The sequence below is a fragment of the Falco punctatus genome (assembly GCF_963210335.1).
Source record: "Falco punctatus genome assembly, chromosome: 2".
NCBI lineage: Eukaryota > Metazoa > Chordata > Aves > Falconiformes > Falconidae > Falco > Falco punctatus.
This window is the reverse complement of record NC_137581.1, coordinates 65,586,516-65,606,447: the sequence shown is the minus strand read 5'-3', so window position 1 is coordinate 65,606,447 and position 19,932 is coordinate 65,586,516. Positions and strand designations below refer to the sequence as shown.

General features: G+C 42.5%; 1 protein-coding gene across 8 annotated transcripts in view; it reads left to right on the top strand.

Annotated features, from left to right (window-relative positions):
• RASA3 (RAS p21 protein activator 3) overlaps window positions 1-19,932 on the top strand; it is a 179,604-nt gene that overhangs the window by 38,977 nt on the left and 120,695 nt on the right. For 3 of the 8 annotated variants that reach the window (XR_013926372.1, XR_013926373.1, XM_080377411.1), the window contains exon 1: window positions 5,930-6,206. The exons of 2 other annotated variants lie outside the window; for them this stretch is intronic. Coding sequence is in view for 1 of the 6 variants with exons in the window: in XM_080377411.1 (XP_080233537.1) it covers window positions 6,152-6,206 (55 nt within the window). In the remaining 5 variants the exon portion in view is untranslated. Of the gene's footprint in view, window positions 1-1,104; window positions 1,143-4,948; window positions 5,068-5,929; window positions 6,207-14,458; window positions 14,567-19,932 lie in introns of those variants that run through there. 3 more of the 8 variants (XM_080377415.1, XM_080377414.1, XM_080377416.1) reach the window with 3 other exon arrangements.

Here is a 19,932-nt window from a genome sequence, read left to right as displayed (position 1 = left end):
GAGTAGGAAGTCTCATTGCTGCTCATTTTTTCTTTCTCGAGATTATTTGCTGTTTTCACTTAGTTACAGCAGTTCTACAGAAGGCTAATGTGGAAGAGATGAGAAAGGATGCATACTTATTAAACTGCAGTGAAATTTAGCACATTTCATTCTTGTACATAATCACTGGGTGGTTTTTTTCTGTAAGGTCTTAATGCAGTTTTATTACATTATAATCTTTTATGGAAGGATAAAGGGATTTGTTCCTTAATAGGAAAGCAAAGTTTATAGGCTTGAGTAAAGCAAATATGACCCAGAACACAATGCTTCTGAGTTTAACCAGAAGGTATTTTGTGTTGGTAAACTTCACCAGAATCCTGAACATTCTATGCTTGCTGCTGAAATGACTTGGATTTTAACATAGTTACATAATTTAGGAGGATGCTAGACTGATAGATTTTTTTAGAAGGGTTGAACAAGGATTAAAAGAGCGAAGTAGTTTGTTTGTTTGTTTTTAAATATTAAAAAAGCATACAACATGAAAATTAGTTGTATTGTCTCAGCTGTTGTAACAACCGGTTCTCACTGGCCCCCTTTTCCTGTAAATAAAGCCATTTTTCTTTTTCCCCTTCTGGCCTCTTCCTGGCCCAGTGTTCCAGTAACAACCAGCAAAAATGTGAGATTTCTTGAAAAGGCAAGTAGTAAGAACAACAGGTAGACATGGTTTTCTTCCTGTACTCAGGGGTCACAGGGATTTTTGCTTTCTTTAAGTGTAGTAACTACAGTGCAATCTTGGTTTCCTGCTTCTGATGCATAGATCTATTTTTATCCAGTGTGTGAGTGCACCATACATGTATATACTGGTACACACACACAGAGTTTGGTAACAGCCATCTCTGTAGCGTCCACTCTTACTCATGTCTCTCCTTCAATTAAACTGTCACTGCTGTATTTTTGTGAAATCTGTGCTTTCGTATCACTGTTGCTGGCATTTTCCTAATTAAAAGCTTCTTCTTGCCATCATTCTCTTCCTTTCCTTCTTTCATTTAGTGCAATGGCCAAAGTGGTTTTCTGCCAGACTAATCATACAAGTGATTTCATTACTGTTTCTTCATTCTTTTGTAGCTACATCAGATACAAACCCTTAGCCTTTGGAGACACAGGTAATCACAGACTCACTCTTAATTTCCTACTTACATAGTATGTTTCTGCCATGCATGGAAACCGGGGGAAGGACTGCAGCCCTTTCCTGACCAGTTGGTTCATTCTAGGACTTCCGGGGGGGTGGAATAAATCACTACTTTTACTATCTTACTGTGAAAGGTATCACTGCAAGGGCTGAATTTACCACTCAGTCAAGGAGTAAGATTCAGAGGCACTACCAAAGACATTTTTGTTTCTCCACTCGCTTTGCTAGGGATAAATGCTTATGGGGTCACCCTAGTCAGAGTAGTCATACCATGCAGCATCTCTATTTGGATAGCAGCTGCCTTTAGGCCTGGTGTAGGTGTTATTAGTTGAAACTATCTATGTTTTCCTAAAATTCAATCAAAATATTTTGCTTAGTTGTCAGATCATAGCCTTTCTTTGTGTTACAGTGATATTTCCTTAGATTTGTCTTAAATATTTTTCTTCACATAAATATAGGTAGCAGCTTTGAGCTACCCAGGGGATAGTAGGTTCCTATTTTGTTAGTTTCTTGCATAATGCAAAAGCAGATTAGAAAGCTTCTTACATTCTGTTTGCTCCCGAGAGAAAGCTATCATGTAGATCAAGACAGGAAATTATTTCCTTGCTTGGCACAAATGAGTCATAGAAAATGACCTTCTTTGTAGTCTAATTTAGACCCAAGAATCCTCTGAAGAGCTGATAATATAAACCCATATGGCTTGGATGAAGAAAGTTGGAAAAGATATTGTCATTAACAGACTCATCCACATCTTAAAAAGCTGCATTTCTCTTCGCCTAGATTTTCTGATCAGACTGCTAGCAGCTGCAAACCTCATGTTGGCTGCACATGTTATCTGTAATACACACACATGTGATATGCTGCTGCTGAGATTTTGTTTCAACAATGGGCATATTGAAAAAGCAACGCACACTCTGGCTGTTTCTTATGATGCATTTAACATCTTTAAAAATACATATTCATGTGAGTTTTGAAATGTTGCTTTCATTTACTTTCTTGGATTTGTAAGGCACGTAGAATTGGAGAAAGATGTTTATTACAGAGGAAGCAAAAGGCTTTTAGCCTTATGTTCAGAAAACAAAAGACAACAGAAAATAAACTAGCACACTGATCCACGAAAGCACTGTCAAATAGCTTCAGCAGAAAAGGGCTGGTGGGAAACCAGAAGAGTAGCTGGACAACACAGCAAGACACAAGTAACAATTTGTAGATCCTCATGTGAGGAAGCTTGATTTATGCCACGGCGAAGAGTGTAAGAAGGTGCCAGGGGGTTTTGTGGTGTTTTTTTTTTTTGTTGGGTTGTTGTTTTTTTTTCTTTGCTGTGTTTTTTTTTATTATTATTGTTACTAGAGTTGGTTTTTTTACTGTTCTGGTGTTTTGTTCTTAACATTCGCCTGTTTTGATTGTTGCCAATTGATTCTGTAGGCTTTTTGGTAGTTTCTTTTATGCTTAAGTGCAAAACTTGACTACATTTTAAAGGAAAGGCTGGGTTTATGGTTGTATTTTGCCACAGCCTCCCTGGACATATCCGTGCTCTGGCTAAAGCTAGGCCACCCTGAAAAACAGACTGGAAGTATAGCCATGGGTAAGCACACAAAGCTGCCCAGCATGCCACTGTGCCCAGTCGCACCTTTGGATTGGGATGCTTTCTGTTCAGGTTGCTTATGATCCTGGGCAAAGGGTTTCAAAGTGTCATGGCTCTCGGGCCTCTTGTTTTTCTTAATGTACAAATGGGAGTCATGCCAGTGTATTTTTTTTCTTTTTTAACTAACAAATGTGGTACACCACACGCCCCTGTGAGCACCAGTGCTAGCACAGGGAGAGGTTGCAAGCAACACCTGAGGTTAGGATGTGGGGAACAGCCATCACCTTAGATAACAGAGTGAATTTATGCTGTGTCAAATTAAATTAAAGAATGGTGTGCTCTGACTGCAAATTTGGGTGCTCAAAAAGGGGTGGGGAATTTATGTGTAGCCTGGTTTTGAGAACGTGTAACAACTAGGTTATAGGTAGATAACTTGTTCTGTTTCCTGGACATAAAGGAGATAGAAGTGCCATGACTTTCTGAAAAGAATACAGCTGCAAAATGGGAAGTTGAGTATCTGCTGAGAATAACTCTTACTACAGCAAATGCTGGTAAGAGAATTGATGAATTGATTTTTTTTAATGACTATTTAGGGGTCAACTTTCTGCAGATGAGAAAAGCTTCAGATGGGGAAATGAGGTCAGCTGAAGTCTTTATGTACCAAAGGCAAACACAGAAAACAGAAGTAAAATATTTTATCTGAGATGTCTATAATATTTTGAGCATAGAAGCAGGTTTTTCCCTGATGCTGTTGGGGAAGGTTTATAATTTCCCAGTATCAGTGTGTAGAATCAGTTTCTTTGGTTACTGAATCACCACAAGTACAAAGATAACATATTTTTAAAGAGATCTATAAGCTCAATTTGTGAGCTTGTTTGGGGTCAACTTATAGGGATCCTGACAATAGGATCCATTTTCCTTTGCTTATAGCTAAACTTGATCCACTTGCTTATAGCTGGAAGTCCCTGTTTCTGCCTGTGTACAGCATTGTGTGTACGGTTGTTTGCCATTCTTCAGTGAGCTGACTCAGTGGGCCTGTATTTATTTTGTGCAAGTGTGTTCAAGGTGTGTGCATGTGTGGCAAAGGAGAAAAAGCAACAGCTGGTTTGTTTTCATCTGTGAGCATGCACAGAGTGTTAAAACAGACCTGTACAACATGCATACTCCAAAACTGTTTGTCACATCCAGCATCTGAGAGGCAACAACAGGCTGGCCAGTCAGAATCAGTGTCTTTCTTAAAATGTGAACTATCTGATCAGCATTCTTGTAGCTTCTGTTCAGGCTGCTGCTTGTGTTGCTTCTTGTCCAGCTGGAAGGTGAGACAAAAATAGAGGTGTCGGAAGTCTGACTGGTGAAACTGGGGCTATGGTGAAGAAAATGTTAAAGGTTGTTAGGACAGGGAGTACTGCAGGTATCATGGGGGGATGCAAAGGACCAGCTGGCAGAGAAGCTGAAATATTGCAGTGAACTGGGAGCATTATAAAGAAGATGCGACACATGGTAGGTGGAACGAGGATAATGTAATGGGGTTACGGAGGACACTGGGCATATTGCAGCAAGGAGGATGGAATTAAGGCATGCATGTTGGTAAATCGAATCCTGTGCTTTACAAAATCTCTTCAGAGTCTTGTGCTATAAATGTATTTTTATCAAATTACATATGCCATTTGGCTATGCAGACAAGGAGAACACAGTAAGTCAGGCAGCTCCTTAAGATAACTCACTGCTTCCTTTTCCGTCTGTGAGCTTGCCAGTTTCCTTCAGTTAGGCCCATACCTAAGCTGGAAAACCCAGATGCCCCAGGCTTTTGTAGAAGCTCACTTCCACTGCCATTGTAGCTCCTTCCCAAGTTTTCATTTGCTTTTATATATTTCAATATCTCAGGGGTTTTTTGTTTCTTTTTTTTTAATAAAGGCAATTCACTAACTGTTGTACATGATTCAAGCAATGTTGGACTGCCCAGCTGTATTCTTCTGGCTTGCCTGGACAACTTCTTGCAGACAGACTTCATACTGCATGTGACTGACTTAGGATTTGCCTTCTTATTTCTTGCTTTCCCTTAATACAGGCTTCTTAATATCTGTATAGATAGTCCTTTGTCTGCCTTTCTCTCACTTCTGAAATTATAGCTGGAGTGGGAAAGCATTTGATGGTGGGGCTTTTTTCCCCTCTTTTTTCCTTTGTTGTTGCTGCAGGGTTCAGAAGGGGCATTTTGTTGTACTTCTCGGACATGCTGGACTGTGAGGTACCTGGGCTTTTCTGCATAGGGATGTTCTGAGTCTCCTCACGGGGGTTGTGACTGTTTGCACCAAAGGTAGTTTGATTTCCTACTTTTTGAAATAATGTAATCTATAGATCTCTATTGAACTTTGTGCTCGCTTTTGCCAGACCTTTAGGGAAGGAGTATTTCAATGAGTGACTTCACAAGACTCGAAGTTTGGCACCGGATGCTGACACGTCCTATTTCTTGCTGTTTAACATGTAATTGTGCAAGTCTGAAATTTGAATTCCAGCTCTTCCCATGCAATCAGGTAGAGCGAGCTTTGCCACTGATCAAATGGAGCCAGGAGACAGACTGGCCTGTTTCCAGCGCCCAGACGGGTTTGTTTATTTAATACGGGACTTCGTTTCCCCACTAATGAATGGCTTTCAACCTGGGGCATCGCAAGTGCCCTTTCTGTATGGCTCTGTGGGAGAGGACCCGACCCCCCCCTGCCTCCCGTCCTCTCGCCATGACGCGCAGGCCCCGCGGCCGGAGCCAACGGCTGCTCCGCGACGGTTGGTCCGGGCCGGCACTGGAGACGAGCCGTGGAGATCGTCAGCCTCCCCCCTTCCCTCGCTGCCTCTTCGGGAGTCCCGGTGGGGCCGGGGGGGATGCATCCGCCGCTCTTACCCGCCGCCCCGCTCCCGCAGCGCGGCAGGGCCCGGGAGCGAGGGCGGCACCGGCAGCCCCGCGGCGCGGAGGGGGCGGCCGAGGCGCGGCGCGCGCTCCGCAGCTGGGCGGCCTCCGGCCCGCGCCGCGCTCCAGCTGTGGCGGAGCACCGCAGCCCCCCCGCCCGGGTTGGCATCCCTCTCCCCCTCCCACCCCTGGCAGGCGGCGGCCCAATGAGCGCCGCGCCCGGCCGCGCCGCTGACCAATGAGAGGGCGGCAGCGGGGCGGGGGCGGGAGCGGCCAGCGCGAGGGGGAGAGGCGGGCGCTGCGCTCCGCTCCGCTCGGGGGCTCGGTCGCTCGCTGGCGGCAGCCCGGTCGCGGCGCGTTCGGAGCCGTCCGCTCGCCCTCCTTCCCGTCGCGGCGGAGCAGCTCGCCTGCCTCCTCCGGCCCGGCCCGGCCCGTGCGTCTCCGCGGCGGCGGGGCTTGAGCAGTGCTGAGCGCCAGGCGCGGCGGCGGCACCACCACCATGGCGGTGGAGGAAGAGGGGCTGCGGGTCTTCCAGAGCGTCAGGATTAAAATCGGTGAGGGCGCGGGGTGGGGGCGGCTGGCAGCGGGCGGGGAGCCGCCGCTGCAGCGGGCCGCGCCGGGTGCTGGGGGACGCCGGTGTGGCGAGGCACCCGGCGCCGGCCGCTCCGTCGCGCTGCCCTGCGCTCCGTCCCGCCGAGCGAGCGGTTGGGGTTGCGGTGGGGCGGGCGGTGCCCTCGGCCCGGCGGGGCGCTGCGGGCGGTGCGGGGCCGGTGGGGAGCGGCGCCGTGAGGGGCGGCCGGCCGGTTCCTGTGAGGCGGCCGGGTGTCGCGGTGACAGGCCGGCAGCCGGGTGCGCGTCCGGCTGGCGAGCGGCGCCGGCCGAGCCCGGGCGGCGCTGGATATTAGGCGGGTTTCGCGATTTATTTTTTTTTTCTTTCCCCCTTTTCGTTGCTAAGCTACGCGCTAAAAGTTTGAAGGCGGTCACCGAGCCTCGGCTCTGTGTGTCACTGGCAAAGCCGGTGCGGAGCCGGCCAAAACGGCGGTGGGAAGGCGCCGGTGCATCGTCCCCTGCCTCAGCGGGCGGGACGGGCCGAGGCTGCCGCTGCTTCACGGCTCCCTGCCGCTCGCGCTCGGAGACCCGCGCCTCCTCTTGCTGTTGATCGAGTTCCAGACCACGTTACTAGAAAGTAAGCGACGCGTGTCGGCGTGCAGATTAAACTCTCCCTGGTAGAGTTCTGAGTGTGCTGGCAGGGAGGGAAATCCCTCGTTTCCGTGACGGTCAGAGCCGCGTGCAGAGGGAGCGGTTTGTCCCCGCCGAGATGGGGCATGGTGGCTGCGAGCTTCAGGGAAGCGAGACAGTTTAGCGCCGGACTCGCAGTGGTGGGGGTACTAAGGGAGTTGGGCTTGCAGCTTCCTATTAACGCTCTTGAAAAATCTCCACTTGGCGTACCCGTCCGTGTAAAAGCCAATCTGCAGCCACCACTTGCCGTGTTAGATAAAACTGAAACTTGAGTTTGCATCGGAAGGCTCATGATTAGATGGTGGCGTTAGCATTTCAAAGAGACCATTGCTAGGATCGTTTTCTTACTAAACGTTAGCAGGTCATCTAGTGATTGCAGATTTTAAGAAGTAGAATTTTATGACATAAACTATAATTTGCGTATTGATTCCGTGTTCTTTTATGCATCCAGAAAACAGATTAATTAACACTATGAAGTATGGTCAGAAACTTGTTTTCTGACTCTTTTCAAAGAGGAGAGGGAGGGGGGAAAAAGTCTTTTTTTGCAAGGGAGAAAATTTGGATACTGTGGAAGTGATGCTGTTACAGGCTGTGCCTATCTAGTGCTTGTTAGTTGAAAGGAATAAGAACAGATCTCACATATGGGATGACTCTTGGGTGGTTTTTCTTTTTGTTTTTCTTTTTGTTTTTGTTTTTTTTTTGTTTTTTTTGTTTGTTTTGAGAAAAAACCAGTGATGTTAGCATACTGAAATGATTGATGTCACTAGAGTGTGGGAATTTCATCGAGTGGTAGAAGAGATCGGAGATAACAGCAGCAAAAGACTTGAGATTAATCTCATTAAATCATGGACTAAAGTTAATCCTACTGCTGACTTCAGTTATCAAGAGGCCTCATCAGAGCTAAGCGTTTGATTAACGTGTAGTATTGCAGTCAGGGTTCCTGCCGGCTTTTGGCGTGGATAGTAAGTAGGGGAAATTGCGTGCATCACAGCTACGCCGGTGCTTCGCTTCTGCTTCTAAGCAAAGGTCTTAACGAACCGCAAGAATAATGCGCTTTCTGGCGCGCCGCGGCGCCCGGGTTTCCTGCTGTAATACAGCAGAGGGCGATGTTAAGTACGCACAGGAGCGAGCTGTTCCCTTCTGTTCACGAGAAAGTAGCTGGAGGCATGTTCATCAGACTTCGTGTAAAGCAATCCTATTCTCAAAGAAATTGCATATGGAGGCTTGTAGATTCCCTGCAGAAAAGCCTGTGAGTGGATTTGAAAGGAGATGGTGAACGTTGGAGGGACACTACTTTTGTCAGCTATTCCCAAGAGTAAATTTTTCTGCCAGTTCTCATGCACTAGTGTCTTGTAGGTGATACTCTTCTCTAGTGACAGGAGGCTTTGAAACTTTTGATGGGTTAAGAAATAAGTTATTTGAAGACAAAGGGATAATTTATTTCCCTTCTTAGTTTGCTTTCATTTATCATGCTCTCTTAAGTGGTCAGTTCTATTCTTTGGGAGCTTGTTTCATGGACAACCTCCAACTGATCTCTGACTTTCAGATATTCTGTGCTTGACCTGGTAAGATGTTTCCTTCTCTATAGCATCTTTGCTGGCAAATCATGAATGAGGTTATTGATGTACAAGTATGCTTCTGTGTAAATCTGACGAAATGTAGGACTGATACTTTGAAGGATCAGTGCAAACACACTGTGAGACCGTGGTGTGGTGGGGTACCCATGGTGACATGCTTTTCTTAGTAGAGAGGCTGATGCAGTTTGGAGGCTTCAGGCCATGCAAAACATCTGTACCCTAGAGATGTTTGAACGCCCTCATGTAATGTATTGCTATGTCTGGGTCTTGTCCTGTATTGCCAAGAAGCTGCAGGTAAATGAATGCATTTTCTATTGCTGGTATAACTTGTTCTTTTGAGACTGATGTGTTACATAGAATCAGTCATATTTAGCTACATGGGTAATTATATCCCAGATCTCCTAAATGCTTCTCCATTCTGAGTAGTGTTGTTTCTAGTCATGTTTGGATTTGGCTTGAGCCATCTGTTTCATCTATTAAAAATGTGAACCCTTGAGCTTCTTAGGAACCTATCTTTCCCTCATTTGGTTGCACTGCCAATGACGTGCCACTTTCAAACAGTGTCTCATTGAGATACTGAAGTCATGGGGCAACGATACAAACTCTGTCGTTGTGGGCAGTGTCCTACCTCTTGTCCAGTTTCTGGTTTCTTTTGTGGTTTGTTGAATTGAAAGAACTCAATGCCTGGCTACTTCTGCTCACGTCTGTTGCAAGGAAGTAATGTAGAGCAAAAGGAAAAAGTAGTATCTGTGCTAGTGAATGCACTGTTCAGATATCTATTTGAAATTGATTTGTTTTGGCTTCCCATAACTGAAACTGTTGTCCTCTTGTCTTTTTTTTTTTTTTTTTTGTCCTTAATTGAAAATTATTTTTACCGGAATCCCTTATACATAAACAAAACAATGTGTCATGTAAGACTATAAACAAACACTTCCTATAAGATTGCCACTTTGAGGAAGTGTGCAGTGCTGATATTTCCATGAGTCAGTGTTTCAAAACCTGAAAGGAAACAACATAAGGCTGTATGGGTGCTCATTGGCTGGAAAAACTACAAAGAGAGTCCTTCTGCTTGACAACATGACTTATGTTGTACTGTTAATAATATTTAATAAATATACTCTACATAATTGCTACTTTTTTCTCTTTAAATGGCTTCAACTATTAAATTTTCAGTTGAAAAAAAATTAAAAGCTCATATTCAACGTTTATGCTGTGAAAGGCTGTATACTGGTTAGCAGAGACCTTTCTGCCAGATTTTAATTTGTGAAACAAATTATACCTGAAAAATCTGAAGCAGCAGCTCATTTGTGAATTGTCACTGTGAGGTAACAAACTTTTCATGTCCCTGAAATCTAGTACTCTTCTATCTAGGAATATTAGTCTCTGCTGTAAAACTATTTTTTCTAGTGGTAACAGGGCTTGTTTTAAAGGTTACAATGTCCCATAGTTTTGGCATAATAATTGGGACAGGAGGCTATTGCACATCAAGAGGCTAGCAGGGGCCGTAACAGAATGAGGAGGACCCTTTGCCCATCATTCTGTTGGCCTCAGAGATCATAATGGTCCATTTGTACACTGTGAGGGCTGTCACAATTTAAGACATTCATAAACTTATAAAGCTCTTTTATCATCTTTAGAAAAGGCCAGGGATGGACCTTTTGTGGTCACAGGTGTTGAGGTCATAAATCACATCTAAAATGTGGGACTTCTGGCAGCATAGTCTCTCCTTGGCACTAAGTGTGATCAGAAGCATGAAGCTGTGAAATATTTGTGATGAAGGTTGGCTACTACCTGGTGTGAGTTGGTGCTCTACTTGCAGCTTACCTCATTCAAAGGGTAAATTCACCGTTTTCTGAGAACTCAAAAACCTCGCTTATGTTGTGACAGTGCAGCTGGCGAGAGGAGGATTGTTGGTCTGTAGACTGTACTTCCTCTCTCTTAATTTTGCTGTGCCTTCTTTACTAATTCATGCAGAGCTATGTAGTTTAAGACACTGTGAAAGCAACTGAATTTTTCTCCGGGAAACTGAGAGTTTTGGGTGAAGTCAGGCAGAGTATTTGCTTAAGTGCTAGTATACTAGTGTTTAAGCAGGTCAGTAGCCAAGAGAAGGTATCTACTACCCTTCCACCATTAAACTTGATATGCAGTAAATGTTTGAGATGCCTCTTTGCATGTCTGTAAGGTTAAAGAGGAACTATCTTATCTCTGATAAACTTAGGGCCTTCCTTAAGTCTAATAATCCCAAGGTTGATCAGGGAAATCCACTTTGCCTTGAGAAGGTGTCCCTTTTAATGTCATCTGTTGGGATTTAGTGCCATGTCTTAAGTGGTTACTTGTAGAAGTAAGTACAACTAAATGTGCTCACTGCATAATACTGTAAAAGGATTTATCCCCGTTTAAATGGGGCATAAGGTTGTTGAATAGGTATTTTTAGAATGAGAGAATTTTTCCCGAGTACCTATCTATATATAGGGGTGTGTGTGTTTCTCTTAGAAAATTCTTATTTAGAAAATGTAAATTTTATTTTTTTTAAAGATAACAGTGATTTTTCTAGTGTTTCAAAGTTAGTGAGCCAACAAGTAAAGAAGGGAAGAAAAGTTATTTGCATGTCACCCTGATGAATATATTCAAGACTTCTCGAGATCATTTCTGCACATTAAAAAGTTAACAAGTACAGCTTAAGCTGATGTTGCATAGCTAAAATAAAGCGGCAGCCTGTGTGGTTATTGATTGACTGCAATGCTATTTAAGGCTTGAGGCTGACAGACTTTGGAGGATGCAGAATAGATTATGCAGATTTATCACTGCTGGTTCAATATTTCAAACTCTGCTAAATGTGGCGGTGGTTGTGTTCTGACTGACTTGTGTTCAGTGTACTGAATGGAAAAGGTCTGGGACCGCTGCTGTTTCTAGAGGAGGAGTGCTGTGACTGTTCATGGACTGTCAGGAACAGCCGTGGCTGGGGCAGAAATGGGGACCAAAGCATACTTTCTGCAGGTCAGAGAAGGAAACTAACTCAAAATGGAAGATACTTGTGTTTGGGGCTGCCAGCCTGACATCAAATTATTCATAACTTAAGTAAAAAATGATTCATCTGTAAGAGTAGAAGCCAATGTGTCTTGATGTTTAGAGTGTGTAGGGGTAAATTCACAGGAGTGAAACCATTAAACAGACCTGCTCAGAGCCTCTGATGTTAGGAAGCAAACTTTCTAGAGTTTTTGTTCTCTTTTGGAATTAGTACATTTGGAAAAAGTGTTCTCTAATCTCTCTCATGAGAACTAATAGTGTTTTCTTGTCTTCTCATTGAGGTGATTATCTGCTGGTCAAAGTACCAAATGCTGTTACATGAAGATGTTATGTAAGTGCTGGATATCTTAGCTTTGCAGTTTTCCAGAAAATGCTTTTGAAAACTTTTCATTGCATTGAATTACTCTTCAGATGGGTTGACTTTTTTGTGTGATATTTTTTTTATTTATTTTTTAGGTTTGTTTATTATTGTTAGTTGAAAACAAATGTCTATTTCTGAAATTACTGGGTTAGGTAGATACCAATATTAGCTTCTCTTCCTGTGTTCTTATATCTGTTCTGCCCAATGCTGTTCTCCATGTTTCACACATTGCTTTCTGATTCTGCTCTCATAGGTGCAGTCCAAGGCACGGCATCATGATATGCTAACTCAAGTGAGTAGCTTGCTGCTGCTGAAATTCAGGCAGGTCTTGCTTTTCCCCTTCCCTATTCATCTTGTTCCTAGCTATGAAACACTCTTGTGCTGCCCAGCCCAAGCATACCTGCTGTTGACTGATGCTCCTTTGCTAAAAAAAAAAACAAACCAGACATCCATTTCAATTTGTAAAGCAGGCCTAAAGAGTGCAACTTTTTTTTTTTTTTTGTTGAGTTTAGTTTTCTTTCATTTCAGTGAGCTGAATCTGTGCACTCAAGTGAAGGTCAGAGCTGTCTCTGGACAAGTATCAGGAGCTTGACTGTGTGTGTGGGAAATCAGATGGAGGGGACAGCAGGTGCATCCCCTGCTTTTATGTCTGTATACTGGCAGCGTCATGAGACTGCGTGAAACTTCCTACACTTCAGTCCACTCCCATAGCACATGCTTTCTTGATGGTGCTGTATTTGTTAGCCTCCCATATGTACTGGCTTGGTCAGCTGCTCTGAAGAACAAATGTTAAAACTCCAGTGAGACTACCAAGAGGGTAATCTTGACAAACTGATGGATCTATATCTCTGAGCTTCCACCTGAGAACTACTTGCATCTCACGTTCAGTTCAGAAGCCTTAGCTGCTTATGAAAGTTTTGATGGTTTTGTTGGTAATTGAGCAGGTGCTGCCCTGCTTCTCCATCACACGCTTGTCTTCCAAAGCTGGGGCACCTAATGTTGATGATCATGTTTATGCTTAAACAGAACCCTCCCTCCCCTTTCTTTGCATCATGGCAAGATTTCTACTTATGCAGATATGCTGTCAAACGCTGTTATCGTAAGAAGCCATTTATTGCACTGATGCTCCCTTTTAAGGAAGACCTTCTCATGTAAACACTAAAGGGTGTTGCCTACAGCAAGATTAGAAAATACAATTTAAAAAAACTTGCTAAAATACCTTTGATTGTATACATCAAATTAAAATTCTTAGAGCAGATAAACACTAGACTGCAAATGGACCTTCAGGTATTCCTTCTCTCCTTTCTCAGTCTCTGACTGATGAAGGATGGACTGATCTGCATTACAGGATTGTAAATTGTGAATAATTCTGTCGAAGCCAGTAGTTACACTTTGGTGAGAGCTGAATTAAGACTTTGAGTAGTCTGTATAGCAATTTTTCTCTTGGAGGGAGTGGGGGAAAGGATGAGGCATATACACTTGGAGTTGTTAAGGAATGGTTAATACCTCTTATGTTGTGGTAACTCACTCTGCAAACTGGTGGGTTGGGAGAAAAAAATCTTAGTTTCCCCTTATGAGAGCAAGAAGCCTAGAATAAAGATGGAGGATTGCAGTCTTTCTCTGAGAGATGTAAATATGAGATGGTTCTGTTACTCATAGTGATTTAAGACCACCAAATGTTCAGTCATGTATGTTCTACATGAACATATTCTAAATGAATGTTTGTGTGTACCAGTGGATTATTAATGCATCTGGGGAGCAAGTCACCTAAGATGTATATTAACGATTAAAACATGCACTAGTATGTCTTAACCTTCTGTTTTAAAACCTTCTAGTACCAGAGTTTTACCTGTTTTGTTGTTAAATCAAGGAGAAGCTTGAGATACGCTTGGAGTTAGTAACAGTTTATATTTTATTAAACTGAAAAGATGATCATAGGCTTGCCCATTCTGAATCACTTTTTCAACCTTCTGATTTTAGCAACATTTTTTAAACCTTATGAAGTATCTGTACTTTGGCAGTGTCTGTTTGATTTCTTCAGCATAGTGGACTGGTGACTGAATCTAGGATCCAGCTAAAAGCTTTGTTTTGGAATAAAAACAAATCTTAACTTCCTTCCTCTCCCATCCTAACCTCTACCAAGGGAAAACAACTTCCCTGAAACTTCACATGTTGTTTTCCTCCTATAGAAGACCTTCTGGGTGACAGTTTTGCAAAAAGAGATGTGAAGCTTCAAAATGATGAAGAATTGGATTTTTTTCCCCTTTTTTTTCATTTCTTGAAATTTTTCATGGAGCGTTGCCAAGTGTAAACCACCTTTAAATATTCAGTGAAAAGTTTGAGGGCTTTGGGATTTTCTTCCCCCTTTCCTGTCTGAAGGGGGGGAAAAAATACAGTGTATCTGTATTTTTGAGGTCTGTTGAGGAAGGAACACAAATATTGAAGACTTACAGTCTGGTCTGACTTGCCTAACTTCTGAGATCAAGAGGTCTCCTCTTCAGTTTTCCTTCCAGACCTCAGTAGTCTTATCCTTTTCCTACCTGACTAGAGACTCCTGCGTTTGCTTGTTTTTACTTCTCAGGGAGCACTGAGGCAAAATGAAGATCCGTTCATTAATGTGACAGCTGAATCTTACCGTTCTCTACCTGCTGGGGTGTGTAGCTGTGTGACTGCATTGCCATTAACTAAAATGGATTACTATAATGTGATGGTAAGAGGGAGAGTGTTTCACTTATTTATAAATGACTCTGGTAGGCTTAACAGGTAGCATTTGATGCAATGTTTAATTTGTATAAATATTAATGTACTTTACTTTTATAAGCTGGTAGTAGGTGGATGAACATGAAATTAAGTGTCTTAATTCTGCCCTGTGCAACAAATTCATGAAAAGCCCTGAAGCTGGGAAGAACACCTGTTTCTGCAATGATAGAAGGAGGGGGAATTCTGTATTTATGCAGGTCTGTGCTCTGTAAGTTGCATGCTTAAGCTTTCTTTTAATTTTTTACGGTGACCTTAGAAGGAAACATACTTGCCCATTTGTCACTCCACTTCTTACTCAGAGATTTCAAAATCCATTTAAAATAAGTTTGTGTTGAAAGATCTGAGTTTGTGTTTCAGAAAGAGTACGTAAAATGTTGGAAACATCGGGTTACACAGGGAGTGGAAAGGTATTTGAACTTGTGAATGAGTCCTGTTTCCAGTGCTTTTAACCTAAAGTGGTTAATATATTTTAATTTATAGCTGTAGGAACAAAGTTTTTTAGTGACTGATAACTTGTTTTTTAGCAATTTACAAGTTTTAAATTCCCATTCAATTCCAGTTACACAGACTATGTGTTTATAAATTGACTTTACTCTTTTTTATTTTTCCTTGCTTTCAAGTTTCATTCAGCTTTAATATTCCAAGTATAGAAATACTGATGACTTGAAATACTTTATTTACAGTTGTGCTTCTGTTATGGCTGCTTATACAGGGTTCTTGTATTTAAAAAAGCAGCTCCAAAGAACAGATGCACTGATGGCTGGGTTTTAAACTCCTTAAAAATAGGAGAGAGGGGAAGAAGTTTATTTTTACTTCTGTTTCCAATTTCTTCTAAAAATATTTCTATTTAAAAATTGTTTACAGCTACTTAGTTTTGTTCAAGAACTCTAGAAGAAAACAGTTAGTGGTAGCCTTTTACAAGGCTTTAGTTGATTCTTGCTTGTATTTCCCAGCTGGTGTTAGAGTACATCTGGAATCTATGAAATTCCTTTCTTTGTTCCTCATTTCCTGTTCCATTCACTACTACAGTGTGGCGTTCTGAAAGCTGTTTCTGTTGGTATCCTCTAAGATGTGTGTTTTAAAGCATCTAATTAGAGTTTTTAAAGGTGGTTATATGTTCCTTGTGTTTAACGGTGTAATTGAACTGTATCATGAAACTTCTCAGACATTTTGTTTTGGTATTTCAATGAAAAATAGTTCCGTTGATTTTTCTGGCAGTCATTCAGCTTGTAGAATTGTAGGAAGGAGGGTGGTAGAAAGAGAAGAAAAATCTGGTAGATAGTATAAAAGCTCCCTTTCTTAGTCTTTCTCTCCTTCCTCCCTCTGCCCAAGAACAATCGCCAGTTTGTAATGGAAAATTAATTCACTCTTGCAGGAGACGCTGGGTATGACATCCTACAGTTGCTTTTAGATTCTGGTTTGAAAAGCTGGTCACTGCTACAGAACACGTGAACACAACCTTGGAAATTTGAGCTCTGATAGTATGACACAATGTGACAGTTGTGTGTGTCTAAAAACAATCTATCCCCTCCAAACCAGCAAATGTGTGAGTTAGATTCACTAGTAGGGACTGCATTGTTGCAGACTCCTAATAGTCACTAAAAAAGAGAGGGGATGCAGGGGTCTAATGAATTACTCTTATTTTTTGCAAGAAAGTGTTTTGTTCTAAGAACGAATCTGAATAAATTGTACTTTTATGAATACTTGCGTGTATGAGTGGCTGGCCCAAGTTTTGCAGAACAAAGAAAAGTTCTGCATAGTCCAGTGGTTGGGTCTTCTGTTGTTGTCATTTGTCAGCTCTGAGTATGATCTCTGAAACAGCAGCTTTGCTCTCTACATGTTGTCTGTAGTCATGAAAGATCTGTAGCGGTATGATACATGTTCAAAGGCTTCTTCACAAAACACCTGCTGTTAAGGTGAGGCTTGCATTATAAACATTACTTCTTCCCTTTATAAATGCACAAGCTGTTTCCCCTTCCATTTTTTTGAATTGCGGAATATCTCTTGAAATGGCAGCATTTGCTCTCATGGAGAACTTAATATTGGAGAAGTTTATCTTATTTTTAGCTGTCTCTTTTAATGCAATTTAGTAGAGAGAAGCAAGAAATGCTAGCACTGAGACCTGTCACTCCCCTACATACCTACAGATTTTCAGATCTGCTCATTCCAGTTGCTTATCTTCTTCTGACTTTCAGATGTCCCTAACAGAAGCTGTATAATTAATTACATTTAAAGGGTTGTACATATGGATAGTTGCACATTATTTTTATTCCATGTATTATAATGAAACTAGGGGGAAGTGCTACTTGTTTCCCACAAGGTATACAAAAATAGTGGCAGAACTGTGAAACTCCAGCAGTTACCTGAAATCTGTCTGTCAGCAGATCACATGGGTGGGGTGCAGTATAAGTTAGCACTTTTTTTTGTTGTTGTTTTGTCTGGTTTTTTGTTTTAAGGTTCTGGCATCCTGTGCAGTTACATAAAGGTAACAGTGCTGCTCAGTGTGGCTGAGATTTGGGTAAAACCTTTTTTATTTAATGTATTTTGCTCTATAGGTGATAATTGTTACTTTGAGGCTGTATTGTGCTCTGTTTCAGGAGGCAGTAAAGGTCCTAGAAAACCTGCACCTGCTCTGCTCAAGTCAGAGAGGAGCTGTGCTCCTGTCAGTTCTGTCAGTAAGGTACTTGATCTATGCAAATTCTCACTAGCCTAGTCTCAGTCTGGTCCTAGGCACCTCCTTCAGACCGTGTTTCCCTGCAGCACTGGGACATGAGCCTAGTTCACTTCCTGAGATCAGGAGTTACATTTTGCCTCTGCGAACGTAATGGTTAAGTTCTGACTTTTGTGTAAAGTATTCCCCAGTAGGTAAGCAGAAGGAACACATCAGCTATTTCTGCAAATGTTCTCTGGTCTGTTCTCTTTGGAAATTTGGAGTTGCATTTTGTAGTGTAGATATTTGATGTCTGGGACCTTGACTGATGTTGCATAATATTCAAATGTCAAGTTTTTAAGATACCTGAAGAAGCACATTTGTGCACTGTTAGCATCTCTTGCCCCACATGTAAGGTAAGAGTTGACCAACACCACTCTTACTTCTGTAAATATTAGTCTTACCCTGTGTTTGTAGGTTGTTCCATGTAGTTAATTTTGCTGCATGCTGCCAGCCAGCAGCTCTTGTGTGATTCTGCTTGATCAGTGTTCACACTGGCAGTGTGTGATACTTCAAGACATGAGGTCCAGGTGGTTGTTGCAGAATAGGCTTAGGCTATTAGGGCTTAAGAGAAGAAAGAGGGTTGTGGTCAGTGGTCGTAAATCCACCCCTGACAAAAGCTGGGGGAACTGTTTATGCCTCTTCCCTGCCATATTGAAGCATAGAGGCAGCCTGTGTACTCTCTGGGGTGGTGTCTGCAGTGGACTTCAGGAAATTGGTGTTGCATGTTAGGGTTGGAAGGAACTAGATTTCAAGATAGTGTAAGTGGTATACTTATTTTCTCCTTACTTCCCTGTGGCTTTTTATTTTTTAGGCCTACTAAGCAAAATCGCCTGAGATAGAGGGGAGAAAAAGAAAGCTAATTTTTATTCAGACCAATACTCTGGACTGTCTGTTTTTGAGTAGTGAGGCAGAAGTTTTTGACAGGGAGTAAAAAGTGCCTGGGGGAATTTGGGGTGTTGCAATACAACAAAATAACTTCAGTAAAAGTGAGGCTCTAACAGGCTGATAGTGTGTTTTGACACCTGCTTCTGTGACAATGTTCCAGAAAGTTGTGGGTTTGAAAGTAAAAAAATATTAACTGAATGACTCCTAAAGTCAGCTCCAGTATTAAAAGTAACCAATCTCTGTAATAGTCTAGAGGGAAATTTTGTCATTATTAGAGTTTCCTGATAACACCTGCAAATCTTTGATGTGCTGATGCCCTGCTTCTGGTGGTGGGAATTGGTAATCTAGTCCTGCAGGTGACTTGTACTTCATGCTCTTGAATATGGCCCTTACTTTGTAGTGCAGATTGGATCTCTGGAACGGAAAGTGCCAGGCTGCAGGTATACCAGAACTCCTCTTGTCCTTTGTGGGGTTAACTAGGTACTTCAGAATGTGATCCAAAAAAACCCCACTACTTGTGAAGTGACTTGCCTGGACAAAATGCTGGGTACTGGGCTAGGTCAGATCTCTTGTTGCTCTCCGGAACTCAGCATGTGAGGTGGGGACAGGAGCTTCCATGCATTCCCTTCAGAGTATGGAGTCAGTTGCAAGGCAGGACCTTGTAGCTATGCTTTACAGGTGGGAATTTGTCCCTGTTGTGCTTTTGGAGGAGGCAGTGGTGGTTATATATTGGTGCTTTTGTGGTATCCTAGGTAAAGCATTTGGTCTTTAATGTCGTGACAAATGTGCTAATGTATTTTGCAGTATACATATCTTCTATGGTATTGGGCTGTAGGGGAGAGAATTAGCGATGCTTGTCTTGGGCAGGTTGGGCTTGGACAGAAGCAAAGCACAGTGGAGCATTTTGATCCTAGTGCAGGTGTTGTGCATTTATTTGATTTTTTTGTCCCTGTTTTCAACATGGATGCATGCAGCAATTTTTTTTTTTTTTTTGGTGTCTTACAGTCTGAATAATTTTCCCCCAAACTTAAGAATTTGTGTAGTCACTAAGGCTGGGCATGGCAGGGAAAAGAGTGTCTTACAGTGAACACATTTAGAAAATCATGTGTGGGATCTGTGCAGCTCACCTTTTGCAGACATCCTTTAAGAGGAGGGCCAGTTTGTTTGTGTTGGCTAGTAGCCCCTGACAAGGTGTTTGTTGCTTCTCTGTCCCCTATGGTACACTCAAAACCAGCTGTGCTGGAGTGCTGAGCCTCCGTAGCTGCAGGGGGAGCAGGGTGTGGGAAGGATGAGCTGTAGCATAACTAGTGCATGCTAGTTATTTTTCCCTTTGCAGTTCTTTCTTTGGAAAACATGAGATTAACGCTAAAACAGGCTAGCACAGGATGAAGGTGATGACAATACAAAGCTTCAAAACATCATTTTGAGCCAGTGGATTTGCTTTATAATCAGGATTTGTGTTGTGTTTTTTTAAAAAGCATTAAAGTAAAATTGTTGTACCAAAATAGCTTATTATCAAGAGTATGATTAAGCTTCTTTGAGGAATGGAGCACTTGTTTGGCTGTTGATGGGGAGTACTGTGAAACCTGTTGTAAGGCTGCAGTTGAGAGCTTTTGGGGGAGAAAGGGAAGGAGGTTGAGGCTTTTGTAAATTAAAAGTAACTCAAGAGGATGCTGCTGTCTTCTGTGATATTAGTGGTGCCTCTAGAAGGTCTTTAG